We start from the raw sequence: 14,246 nt of genomic DNA on the forward strand, positions 1-14,246 counted from the left end.
AAATGACTGTTCTTTTTTTCACTTTTTTCCAAATATATAAAACATTTTAATTTATAATTCAATAAAAAATTAACATGATGAATAAAGTGGTATGTACATTTTTAAACATTGGCGCTGTCCTGTGAAAAACACTTGTCCATTTTTCTTATTTTTACATTGTTTCGGCGTTACAGACGTCGCATTAATGTGAATTTTTTTTAACATTCCAAAATTGGACATACGTATTTTTCACAGGACAGCAACAAAATACAATTTCAATTGTATTTTAATACATGATTTAATTAGTTTTAAAAATATAGCAGCGTTACTTTTTGAATAAAAAAACTTTTATTTGATTAGTGTTATTTCCATTTTAAAAAATATAGAATTAAAATAAATCGAAACCGACTATTCTATTATTTACCCTGATGAAATTGTTTTAAATCACTCAAACATTTCCTCAGATAAAATAGATGCATTTATTAAGGAAAAAGAAAGACACATGCAACTAACAACAAAAAGGTGGGCGGGCTGCGAGCAGCGCTTTGGACCTGGTTGCGTTGGAGCTTGCGGAGGTGACCCGTGTTCCGATCTGGGAGGTGGTGCCCCGTATGGAACTCATGGCAGCCACTGTGGATGAGGACAACGCGACATATTTGACATCTCATATTCACATTCAAACAATCATGGGATCAAAGACATGTCCTTTATCACTCCCATACTTGCTGCTGCCATACTAAAGATTCCGGACACTTTTTGCTGACTATTTTTGTGTGTCGTCGAGGTCGTACCGCTGGATGGAAGTCTGTTGGTGGCGGCGTCGCACACTTCACACGGTGTGGCCTGATATCTGGCTTGACGCTGGTAGTCGGACAGCTGGTTGGCACGCTTAAGTGTCGGCGTGGACTTGACGTACTCCAGCCTTTTCAGGAGGGCCTGCAAAGACAGCAAAGACGCCGTTAGGCAACTACCAACACGTCATCAACATTATTGAGCTTGCTGTCAGTGGTAAAAAACCACAAGACTGAAAAGGCTATCATGATTCCTTTCAGAGTTTTGTCACTTCTCTAATATTGAGACACGTGAGTGGAGTGATGAACATGTGATCGCATATTCAATTACTGCGCACCAGGAATAGACCATGTGACAGAGTGGACACTCTGGACTGTATAAATTAATCATCACACAGCAATGTAGTGATATTTTGGTCAAAAGATCATGCGAAAGCAAAAATCCAGGTACAGTATTGTGGGAAAAAAACAGATGATGTAGAGATATAGAGTAGGTAGAAAAAGCTCCCAATGTTTACGATCATGTATATATTTGTTAGGCTTTTATTTTGAAGTCAGCCCTCGCGGCACATTGCCGTGTTACCGCAATGCTTAGTATGAACAATCATTGAGGTGGCAGGTTTCAATAAAAGGTTTCTTTGATTTAACAATTCAAGAACAGTTGTGAGCAAGCAGAGTTGAGAACCACCAAAAAATATTTTAAAATATCATAAAATAGTGACAAACATTTTTGCAAACACGTGGATCCGCTGGGTGCCGAACAGTATACCATACATACAGTACATGGCAATATCAATATAACTCAGGCTACGTTTGCAGTGCAAGGCGGAATATCCAACGCATCCGTGATGTACCACGCATGCGCACAGGGCACAATGTCGAGTGACACGCACAAAAGACGTTACGAGTCGAGTTGTCGTGCTTTGTAAAAAGTTCAATAAAAACTGAAAACATTTTCACCCATGATACTGTACTGAGACATACAATATGAGCTATATTTCAAGATCAGTTTTTGGCCCTAATATAAACAATACATCAAAACAAGTTTAAGCAAGATTAACATGGACTTTGTATGGATTAACATCACAATAATGACTGTCTTTACCAGCTTCTAATTTACCATACACTCTTGTGGGCGTGGTTAGCATAAGTCAACAAAATCATTGGCCCACGGGGCAGTTACCATAAGAGCCCTACGAACTCTGCCCGGCAACAAGCGTCCTTGCGAGCGTGGCATGACCATGAACAAGAATCCCAGGATTCTGTCAATTTAGGTTACTGTGTATGCTTGGCGCTTGTTTTTCAGATATAGACCAAAAGCGCACCACTTTTTCAGCATATGTACAGTACACTGTGTGAAGAGGCAAAAGAACTGCAGAGTTTGGACTTTCCCATAATGTCACAGTGCAGTCCTGATATGGTGCGCCACCATCCCCCACCTGCTGCCATCCGTCCACTTCTGTCCAGTGTCTTCTTTCAATGTGCCCACACTCACCAGAACTCAGCTGAGCAACCACCTAGACTAAAGCTTAAAAGTCATCAGTGGACTAATTCCATCATTGTATCCAGAAATATAGAGTGAGGGCAAAACCAGGGCGGTTTTGTATCATGTAATTCACTGACGCCGGGGCAGTATACTCACATTTGCATAGTAATCACTTTCAGGAGAAAAAAAAAGCAAAAAAAAAAAAAAAACAGCATGTTTGTTGAGCCATTAACATTTTCAACACTTTGATTGGTCAATTTGTAAAAAACAAACCAAAAAAATAACTTGAGTGACTAACTGAACCAATATTTGATCATGTGATACGATAGGTTGCATTATCAACTTTGTCGCACCTGTATCACATCGACATCAAACTATCATGTTGATTATTTGCAATGCTATGAGAAAACGTGTCATTTGAGAGCAAAAGAAGCTGGACTCACTTGGTTGTCCTTATCGATGCGTTTCTGCTCCCGTAAGCGGTTGACGGAGCTGTGGGGGATGTGCGGGGCGGTGTTCTTGCGGGTGAACTGGTTTACGATGGCGCCGGGCGCTAAGGAGATGCGGGAGAGCACCCGCAGGAGTCGCTGATTCTCGTGGTCGATGCGTCGCACCTCGTTGTTGTTGAAGGTGAAGTTTTTCCTGCTCGGCCGTCCTCTGCAGTGAAGGATGAGGTTCTCCTGCATGACACTGTTGCTGGCAAAGGAGTCCATATCTGGAAGATTGTCAGAATTCTATTTTTTCCCAAGAATGTCCTATGCAGGCCCACTAGTTGAAACAAGGCATTCTGATAAATATTGCATTTGTGGAATAAGAGTTAATCTTAAATTAAGGTAACGACCAATCACAGCTCACCTGTTTTCTGGGTTGGTCTTTATCTGAGCCCTGAGAACTGTGATGTCATTTTCAGGCGACAGAAGTGACAAAATCGCCGGCCCCTGATATAGCTAACCCTATTTTTCTGCTTAGCTTAAAATAAAATGAATATACCAATGTTGCACACGCTGATAAAAATACAAACAGGAACAAACCTAAGTAAAAAGCAACATTCAGAATTGTGAATAGCATTGGATGTCAGTGACAATTGATTATTCTGATTGGCTGATAGTTAGCGAATCGGTACGTGAGCTATGAGACAAAAGCAAAAGAACACCAACCAACATGGCATTAACTAGTCAATTAAGTTCAGCAAAACGTTGCTGTGGATGGTATGATAAATGACGCACGCAGGCGCACATGTATGCACCGCTACCTGTGTTGCTGTCACCCTGGCCAGTGGTCACCCCGCTGAAATATTTTTGGGCTATGCCCCTTGTTGAGATGTACTAGTCGATCCAACAAAGAGCATCTCCGCTACACTGACAATTGCACCGCACCTGCATTCAAGGGTACCCCTGGACGGAGGATGCTGCTGGCTCGGGTCGGGGTCGGACTCTCCCGCCGCTTCCCCTTGGCACTGCCCGCCCTGGGCTCCACCAACTGGAGGCGCTGCAAAGGTGAGGAGACCGGACTGTCCCCGTCCCTCAGCGTGTAGTCCGACTCCTCGGCCAGGGAAAACCTGTTGGACGTCCTGCTGGGGACGCGGGCGGACGGCTCTCGGCCTCTCCTCCTGGAGCCTCCCGGCGAGCTGTAGCGGCTGGAGACGGTTGAAGAACTCGGCGGCCGTTTGGCTCGGGAGGACCGCTCGCTGACTCTCTCCGACGCAGAGTGCGGGGCGGTGGTTGGCCCTCGGGTGTCGTCCGTGCTGCTGTCACTGTCTCCGTCGTCTTCTAACGCATCGAACGAGCCGCTGGGCGCGTCTTCATGCGCTGCATTGTCCTCGCTCCTGCGTCCTCCTCGCCGGTCTCTGTCTTCGTCGCGGTCGCTGTCAAAAAAGGAGTGGTCGACGTCACCCTCCAAGTCGCTTGGGTTGAACATGGCCGGCGTCCGGGCAACGCTCGAGCGCGGAGTTTAAAACCAGGAAGACGAGGGCCGAGTGCGATGTGGATGACGTCACTTCCTGGCAACGGTGGCTGTGGGTCGTTGTTGCCGGATTGGTGAGTCCTCGAGACACAATTTCAAGTTTCGAGCGAGACCGTACCAGCCATCGAGATGGGAGCTCGAACTCTGATTTAAAAAGCGCATCATGTTCTCACGCAAGTGGTAAAAAGGTGACAACGGTGTTAATCAAAGCCGTACACCGATGACGGCTCGCAATTACATCAGCGTGTCAATTACACCGCTCAAAGGCCTTACGTGTTGATGTCAGTAGATTTAAAGGCTTATGTCAGCCCCTGACGCGGATGACGTGTCTATGCAATTGCCCCGTTTGTCCACAAGATGTCACTCGTCAACAGACACAGGGTGTCATCGCTTCATCGTTATCACGATGGAATTTGTACGCAGTACGAAACGCGCTGTGGTCTGATAATAATTGGTGTAATTTGAAGGATCTATTTAATCGTAGTTTGGCAAAACTATTGTGAGCCAAAGCAGCCGCTATAACAAGAATAAATATACATACTGCAGAAAGAAAGTATTTTGCCCCAACCGCCCCCAAAAAAAAAAAAACCCAAAAAATTCTCTTTTGTCAAGTTCGAGGAAATTGTGATTAGTCATGTTTTTTCAGTGAATATTGTGGGTAATGTTTAAAAAAATCCACTAATAGATTAATTTGTGAATGCCAGGCCATGGATATGCAGGGAACCACTGTATTACAAACAGCTCTCATGGTGATGCAGTGCAGTGGCAAACCACTGCAGAATAAAGCCACAATAATAACCATATTATTGAATGAATACTTCTTTGACTGTCACAAAAAAAGAATAGCATTATATTCTTTGTGAAGGTTGAGCTCTTGTATTGGATCTTATGAGACTGCACCTAATGAAGTGGCCATTCAGTTTTAGTATGACACAATCCCAGAGCACAATGTCAGTCTTCTGAAGAATCAAAGCCTGATTTGACTGATTTGGGGTTTCACATCATCATGGCTATATATCAGATTGTTTTGGGCCTCTGGGGGAGACACATATTGTAATATGCAGTTTGATCCCAAAAGTCAGGTCCTTTCCAGCCACACCAACCCTGAGAGAAACACGAGACACACAAAACCGAAGTCAGCAATGTCTGTAACGGTTTTTTCATTGACATCGGAGAAGCGCCAATTCATTTCGAGGCCCACCTTCTCTGTGATGACTTGCAAGTCCTCTGCGCCTGTGTAATGAGGGTCCAGGATGAGGAAGCGAATCTGCCCAGTGGTCTCGCTCCAAGCAACGCCCAGGATGGTGTGAGCCAAGACCCCCCCACCTGCGAAGGACAACAAACCTTTACGTCAACATATTTTCACCATACCTGGTGCAGTAAAATCAAAATTGATTACGATTGTGACAAGAGCTCATAATGGCTCAAATAAGAGTGTGCAGGTATGAGTATGTATTTTGAAAACATGTTTAAACATCAGAGTGAAGAGCTCACCAATCATCACGGGTGTGCCCTCAGAGAGGAAGTGGTTGGCCAGTTCTCTGCCTTTGGAGGCCATTTCAGAACCCTGACTGAAAGTACAAGTATTCATTATTCAATAAATCTATAATATGAAGCCATCAGACAGGGTGCAAGGCAGACAAACCTCACAAACAAGATCTTGGACGTGACCTCCAGGAGTTGGTTGAGGACGGCGTGGACCTCGAAGGATCCAATCCACTGACGAGACCCCACAAAGGACCCTTGTTTGTCACCAACATCCACTAAAGCCTAATAAATGTTTAATAGGGAAGTTAACCCAAACTTTTTTCCCCCCAAGAATATGTTCTATGAATCCCACTAGTTGAAACAAGGCATTCTGATTAATATTGCATTTGTGGAAAATGAATTAAGCAGCAAAATCCACCCGTTTTTAGCCATCCCAGAGGGCGGCCATTTTGTCACTTCTGTCGACTAAAAATGACATCACAGTTGCTCAGAGCTCAGGTAACAACCAATCACAGCTCACCTGTTTTCTGAAATTGCGCCATGATGTGTTCCTTATTCTGTACGAATGTACAGCAGTACCAGAATAAAAACATATAATGAACTCAAAGCACAGGTATGACATTAATTGACAAAGACAAAAACACTATGTTTTTTCACTATAAGTGTAGTTAATTTTGTAACTTAGTTTCAGTTTTGTTTTTTTAAAGAATTTTGGTTTAACTTTTTTCATTAGTTTTTGTAAACTAGAAAAACCTTGCCTTGCACTTGGCCAAAGTAACTATAATGACTGACTGCCGTAAAGGCCTAGCACCAAATTTTAGATCTTCAAATCACACCATCATCATCATCATCATCACCATCCATTTGCTTCTTAGTGGGAGGTCATAAAAATATTCCACGTTACCTGCTGGATCTCCTTGTGGGTGGGCACGGGACGTTCCACGTAGCCTTGCTGCCGGAACCAGGAGCAGATAGTCTGCAGGGAGCGATAAGCGCAACCCCAGCCGTTGTCGTCCATGCGGTCCTGCATGTAGTGGTGGTAACTGTACAGCCCCTGCACCAAGTACACCTGAAACACACATCTCATCAGGACTGCTATTGTATACCGGTAAAAATTTAATAAATAGCCTTACCTTTCCATCGTCCAGGGTAGGATGCGTGAGAGCCAGGTGAGGGTTTCGCAGGTAACCGTCTTTGTAGGGTTCATTTGGGAAGTGGTAAGCATTGGCTCTTCTAAAATAGGGCCTGTCTTCTGGCAGATCAAAGCGCTCATGCAGCGCCTAATCAAGCAGAGATTGAGTGCCAAAATTAAAAGAAAAATATTCCAGAGTCCATTTTAAAAGATGACATGTAGGTTGTTTCATGATTTTTTTAATTTGGAATTTCTCTTCCGTCAGCAACGGATTAGATCGTACACAAAACAAGTGCACTGTAGAGTACATAACTGCAGTGTGAGGTCAAGTAAGGTCCAAAATGTAATTTACTGGTTCCCGTGTGCCACTGTCATCGACGTACCTTGCGCTGCTTCTCTAGCTGGCTGTCGGGCACCCCGGCAGGATAGACCGCCGTCACCAGTCCTTTGGACTCTGGAAGCAGAAAGTGGAAAGGCTCCGGGACTGATAGCGTAGTGCCCTTCATGTGGCGCAGCATCTCTCGCTCCATCTCATGCAGCTGATGTATTAGCGCCTCCAACAGGCCCTCACAGGCACTGCATAATGAGATAACCGAGTGTTTAAAATGTGAGTTTTAGCCTGTTCTTTGCACCCCGCCAAAAATTATTTTAATTGTGCCGGTTACTCTTTGATGGTGTCAGTGGAGCGGATTTGAACAACGCAGTCCATGGGAAGGGCTGTAGACAGGAAGTGGGACTTCTGGATGGTTGTGCAGAGGATGGGTACAGGTAGGGGACCTGGCTTTGACACTTCCATCATGAGGTTTAGGCTGATCACTCTCTGAATGGCAAACAAATTGATGATGAAATTAAATTGTACACATGCATATTCTGTATAATACATTTTCTTTAGTAACTGCTATTTGTACTGTACCTTGCATGGAGCACTGTTTATACTGCAGTATAGTTGTTATACTGTATAGCCAGCATACTTTACTACTCATAGTCAAAGTCATAGCCTGTTCGTAGTATATAAATACCTTTACAAATACATCATCTCATGCCTTACATGCTGCATTTATTGTACTGTATTATGCCATTTAATTGGTGCTTATGCACTTCGCTTCGATGCAATCTTTATTTCCTGCCTTGTACTAGTGATAATGACAAAGTTGAATCAAATCCAATGTATTTTTCAAACTGTGGCTCTTCTAATAGAGCATGAAAGAAAATGACAAATTAGAAAATATTCACATACAGCAGCTGAGCTTTTTTTGCCCTTCTTCTTTGCGGACCATTTTCCAGCCATCTCTTGTTCATCTGTCCTGAAATGTAAGAAAAACAGAATAGAAACAAAAAGAATGGGTGTAAAAAAAAAAAATAAAAAAAATAAAAAAATGAAAGAAACAACTTACTGTATCCATTTATGTAGTTCTTCACACAATGTGCTTGCAGTTATTTCTTTCGGAGTCACGTGAACATGTTTGTTTGGCCAAATAATAACTGGGCTGTCCTGGACTCTAAGGACGCAGGATTCTGAGTTCACATGAGAGCGTATGTTCTCAAATGTTCTTGTGATGGCTTTTTGCATGAGCGTCACTGAAACAAACAAAAAAAAACATTACTTAATTAGTGTTATGATACATATGCATTGTTCTATTCTGCATTTGAGAGACAGCTGAGTGATGAAAAGGACAACTTCATTTAGTTGAACTGTTTTCATCCATTTTTAAAAGGGCATGTCGATTTAGGGACACACGTGAGCCGCAGCCTATTCCACCTGACTTTGGGCGATAAGTGGCCTGGATTGGTCGACAGTTAATCGCAGAGCACATATAGACAAAACCAAGCATTCACACTCACTTTTGCATGCACTTTAAAATACAATTGATAGAATAACACAATTTAAAGTCCGAAATGAACATATAATGCATGTTTTTTATATGTGGTAGAACGCCGGAGGACCAGTAGGATTTTTTTGTTTTTTTGTTTTCAAACTATAATATTAGTTTCACCTTACAGGCTTCTGTTAGTGTTGAGAGAAAATGACCCTTTAATTAACATTTCATGACGTTCCATCATACCATCTGTGCTTTCCAGGAGACATTTGAGTTCCAGCGGTCCTCTCACTCGGAGAAAATCTCCTGGCTCGATACTATTTGAATCGACAATCTGAAAACAAACAAAACAAATCAGCAGCTGGCAGTGGAGGTTTTACATTCACCATGTGGACAGCTAGCGACAACGCGCTACCCAACTGATGGCATTGTACGTGACAATAACAAAATCGGTCAACATTAACACAGTAGTATTGTCATGCCCACCATGGTCAAATTTTGTTGGGAAAATGTAGAAACACGAAGCTAAGTTGTTTAATCACAGGTGGCTGCCATGTCTGTTTGACGTGTGTTCTACGTGTCTCTTTCCGCGACAGCTGATTGGACCATAACATCCCCGCCTACTAGTGTTGCATTCAGTGTAACTCGTATTTTTTTTGGGGGGGGGGGTGGGGGGGAACTAAGCGTCATCTAAAACTGGCTCCAACGATGGAATACTGCTGCATAAATGCAAACAATATTGTCGGTATGAGAAGTTCTTTTCACGTTTGACAAAAAATATTACACCTGAACAAAACGGACTTTAAAACTGTTCCCAGGTTTAATGCTTTTGTCAAAATACCTCAAGCTAAAGGATCAAGAATGATAGGTTTTACAGCATATTTCTTGCTATAGGGATATTTGCCTATTTTAGGGGCAATCTGTTTCATGCATTATGCCTTCATTCCGACCCGCATGCTGCCAATGGCAAGCCAAGTTTTGTTAAAGTGACGGTGTGTAGAATGTTTCAATGTTCATTCATTTTTAAAACCCCACTATTAATTTCAATATTACAAAAAATAAATGAATAATCCTCTATCACATCACCATGGTTTAAAAAAATATATATGATCATAGGATAAGTCATCTCTAATTATATTACATAGGGCCTACACCGTTCACCTGATTTGGATTTCTGCAGTCAGTTAATGCATATCTTGTTAGTTTCAATTCAAATCCATTATAGTAGTGTTTGGAGCCAAAAAGATGTATCTATTGTATCAACATTAATGTGTCCTGACCCCAGAATCCAGAGCGATTCAATAGGCTGTCATATAATGTATAAATTCAAATTAAAGGTGGGGTGGGCTGTTGGACTGTACATCTATACATGTCTCACTACTGGTGGGTCATCATCTATAGGATGGAGTGAGGCATACAATATCTAATTATTCCAGCATCAGTGCCCATGTCACCCATCCTATATGCATCATAGGAAAATATGCATTAACCTTTCCTTATTTGCATTGACATTTAAAATATTCTCGTTAGTGTCTATTTGTATTGGAAAAAAACATTACTAGCACTGTTTTCACTATAACAGAGAAGAAAGTGAAAGTGTTTCTTCGTGCTTCTCCTGTTTGCCTCAGGCAATGGCACGGCAGCCATGCATGCAAGATCAGGCAGAGTGAGTGGACACAGCATTGGAGACATTGCATAGTAGCATTGCATGCACAAATGGGAGCTCAAAATTCATCATCACAACACAAGTTTCACCGGAATTACAATCATTTTAGATTTCTATTTAATAAAAACTATCTTGAAAAATCTTTGCACCAAATGTTTGACTTATTAACATCATTTTGTCATTAAGTTGCCAGAAGTGTTTATTTAGTAACTGCAGGGCGAGCAGTCATTTATCTAAGGGTGACGGGGCATTATTTGTAAAAATGCATTTTTGTATGAGTAATGAGTATTTATATTTAACTTTAAAATACCTATTCAAAAGAACCTTTTGCCACACATTGCATCAACCGAATGGCCATTTTGCAGCTCCTTCTGGTATGCCCACCTTGACCACCTGGAGGCAATATAAGACAAACACTGCTCTTCTCAGCTCCTCACAAAGGATACGAATATATGACTGGGAAAAAAATCTATATGTATGACTGTGAATTCTGTTATTTATGTGTTGCTGCAGCTTTTGTTTTCAAATACCCCTTGCTTAAAGGGTTATTTACCGTATTTAGATATATGCATGTATATAAACTGGATGGATACGCTCCCACAAGTGTTAGCATTAGCATTAAACTAGTGGATTAAAGACTAAACTATAGTGTTATACATAACGTGTAATTCTCCTAGTTTGATGTTTGTTTTGACAGTAAATCTCAATTGGGAATAAAATATTTGCCAAAGAGGGGACAGAGAGAAAAATAAAGAATACAGGGCACTTCCTGTTAGGAAAAAAACAAAACAAACCATTATGTGGCATAGTGTGCGCTTAAGTCAGAAAAGGTCCTTTATTGGCTGCGCAGATATTCCGAGTGTCTTAAAGGGAAATCCATCCAAACACATTTTCTTTTCAAGAATATGTTCCCAGGAGGCCCGCTAGTTGAAACACGGCATTCTGATTAATATTACGATTGTGGAATACGAGTTAGGCAGCAAAATCCACCCATTTTTAGCCACCCCAGGGGTCGGCTATTTTATCCCTTCTGTCTACTGAAAATGACATCACAACTGCTCAGGGCTCAGCTAACGACCAATCACGGCTCAGCTTCAGAAAACAGGTCAGCCGTGATTGGTCGTTACCTGAGCCTTGAGCACTTGTGATGTCATTTTCAGTTGACATAAGTGACAAAATGGCCGCCCCCAGTGCTGTCTAAAAACGGGTGGATCAACTCTTATTCCACAAACGCAATATTTATCAGAATGCCTTGTTTCAACCAGTGGGCTTGCATGGAACATTCATTCATTCATTCATTATCCATACCGCTTATCCTCACAAGGGTCGCGGGCGTGCTGGAGCCTATCCCAGCTGTCTTTGAGCAGTAGGCGGGGGACACCCTGAACCGGTTGCCAGCCAATCGCAGGGCACACAGAGACAAACATCCGCACTCACAATCACACCTAGGGGCAATTTAGAGTATCCAATCAACTTACCATGCATGTTTTTTTTGGAATGTGGGAGGAAACCGGAGTACCCGGAGGAAACCCACGCAGGCACGGGGAGAACATGCAAACTCCACACAGGGAGGCTGGAGCCGGGATCGAACCCACGACCTCTGAACTGTGAGGCGGACGTGCTAACCAGTCGACCACCGTGCCGCCTGCATGGAACATATTCTTGAAAAAAAAAACGTTTGGCCTGGGTTGACTTCCGCTTTAAGAAGCACCTCAGATGAATGCCACAATCTACTTGGAACCAGTTTTGCTTGACATTGACCTCATGCAGCACAAGCTATTGCTGTTTATCTCTGATGAAATCTCACCATGTCGGCCTTGATTTGCGCCAGGGCCGTTGCTATCTTCTCTCCGTTTTCGTAAACAGGATCTGTGCACTGCTTGAATATACGGCGCGCGCTGTGTGCTGGAAACGCAAGGCGCACACGCACATCCAGCGCGAAGATATAAGCATCGTGTATCTTTTGCTTGTGTGTGATGACACTTCGATGTATACATTGTGAACACGTGGTGAAGTATTTGCGTTATTTTTCAGCTCGAGAATTCTTGATAGATGGCCATGCAATGTACAGTTTACTCCAAAAGTATTGGAACGGCAAAACTAATTCCTTTGTCTTTGCTGTTTACTGAAGACATTTAGGTTGCAGATCAAAAGATGAACATGAGACAAAAGTTCAAAATTCCAGCTTTTATTTCATGGTATTTACATTTCGATGTGTTACCCTTTTTCTGTTTTCAAGCCACCCACTTTTCAAGTGAGCAAAAGGAGAATAGCAAGAGATAGAGATTAGAAGTACTGGTCAAATGTTTGGAGACACTTTCTCATGCTACTTAATGGCCAAGTGTCCCGACACTTTTCATCGCTTCTTTATGTATCGCTCAACGGATGTCAGTAGCTGTCAAAAGTGAGGTACTTGCATACCAATTTTTATCATCAAGATTTTTCTTTTTAATGTGACAGACCCCACTCATGACGAGGAAAAAATACAATTTGTCCCACCCCACTGTAAACAAGCACAATGAGTGACACTGTCACTCCAAATCCAAAATGAGCATTATTAAAGGTAGAATCCTTCCGTTTTTGTATTGCATCTCATTAAATTGTGTAGGTGGTAATATTGTTACGGCCTGCTTTATTTAGCAGTTTCATTGTGTTCTGTACTGGCACCATTCTTGGTCTTAAGCTTAACAGCCTTCTTCAGTAAATCATTTTTATCACACTGCGCTGGCAGATGCATTGACAACAAAAAAACTGTTGGAGTGTCTTCGGCTATGTTTGTCAATTTTTCACAGCTTCAACAAGACATTTATTTTCAACTCATTGTATAAACAAAAGTATTTGGTCATCGACAATCACGGGGAGTAAAAATGGGAGAAAATATGGAGTTGCGGTTTTAACAACCGTTTCTGTTGGAATTAGCCCCAAAGTATTATTTGCAGAGCTGGGCATTTTACAAAAAATTGAGCGTCCTTTATTCGTCATCCGTCTGCAGAGTGGGTACCCTTCCGTCGTCCATCATTCACCTTTTTTTCAGAGGGCAAAAAAAAATAGTAACAGTCCATAGGCCGGTCCACCTCTACTTTTAAACGGCCGTAGGTCAGCGAGTCCGACTAAACTTTCTAAACTCAAACTTACAGCTAGTACCACCTATAAAATACCACCATCATGACCAATTAAGTACAGTAGTGTGGTGACACAAGATATAAAAACAACCCAATTTTTTAAATTCAGAAAGTTGGGACAAAATTGACCCAAGTAGCAGTTGGTCATTTTTGACTGAAATTTGGTTATTTTTGACCCAGCAGTTTTATTGACGTATGTTTTTTTTTTTGTCACAGTTTTTAGATGCCCATTGTGATGCAACCTACCCATTTTATTATGGGTGGGTTGACGGCCCGAACCGGGATTGAACCTAGTTTTCATCAAAAAATGGACATTAAAAAAAAAAAGTTGTTTTGCATAAAACAACCCAGAGTGTTGGGTCAAATTGATCCAAGAAGCGGATTGGTCCAATTTTTCACCACAACTGGGTTACTTTTGACTCAGCAGTTTTAAGACTCTACATAAATTTACTCCAAGTCCAGTACACAAAATAGTGACTGACTTCAGCTCTTCAGGGTGCCCAAACCCAATTCTCAAGCCAATTTGCTGCTGTTATGAATTAACCAAATCTTGAATAAAAGTTACCCAATCTGCACAAAATCTACCCAGTGAGTGGGTTATGAAAACAACCCAGCATTTATTTTTTTAGTGTGTACGAAGCATGCTTTTGGAATATGGAAGGAAGCCCAGAAAAAAACAAGCGAGCATGAGGAGAACATGCAAACTCCACACCACACATGCAAACCGCAACTAGGATTTTGAAGCAGGACATTAAAACTGTGATGCAGGCGTGCTAACCACTCGTCCACCATGCTGGAGCCAA

The 14,246-nt window shown here is 42.1% G+C and overlaps 2 protein-coding genes across 2 annotated transcripts; both read right to left on the reverse strand.

The window, feature by feature from the left end:
• Nucleotides 1–434: 434 nt before the first annotated feature.
• Nucleotides 435–4,505, reverse strand: cfap97 (cilia and flagella associated protein 97). The gene is made up of 4 exons (XM_086034745.1): nt 3,633–4,505; nt 2,700–2,971; nt 771–915; nt 435–609 (listed from the first exon to the last, which is right to left on the reverse strand). Exons 1-4 carry the CDS (start codon nt 4,171–4,173, stop codon nt 488–490), a joined length of 1,080 nt encoding a protein of 359 aa, XP_085890871.1. The 5' UTR covers nt 4,174–4,505; the 3' UTR covers nt 435–487.
• Nucleotides 4,506–5,021: 516 nt separating this feature from the next.
• Nucleotides 5,022–9,274, reverse strand: ufsp2 (ufm1-specific peptidase 2). Its single transcript, XM_086034743.1, has 12 exons — nt 9,142–9,274; nt 8,902–8,989; nt 8,233–8,416; nt 8,076–8,142; nt 7,504–7,658; nt 7,222–7,414; nt 6,840–6,986; nt 6,611–6,775; nt 5,864–5,988; nt 5,713–5,789; nt 5,420–5,544; nt 5,022–5,322 (listed from the first exon to the last, which is right to left on the reverse strand). The coding sequence occupies exons 1-12, from the start codon at nt 9,142–9,144 to the stop codon at nt 5,236–5,238; spliced, it is 1,416 nt and encodes a 471-aa protein (XP_085890869.1). The 5' UTR covers nt 9,145–9,274; the 3' UTR covers nt 5,022–5,235.
• Between the last annotated feature and the right edge of the window lie 4,972 nt (nt 9,275–14,246).

This window comes from Filicampus tigris, chromosome 6 (genome assembly GCF_054856515.1).
Source record: "Filicampus tigris isolate MCC_2025a chromosome 6, RoL_Ftig_1.0, whole genome shotgun sequence".
NCBI lineage: Eukaryota > Metazoa > Chordata > Actinopteri > Syngnathiformes > Syngnathidae > Filicampus > Filicampus tigris.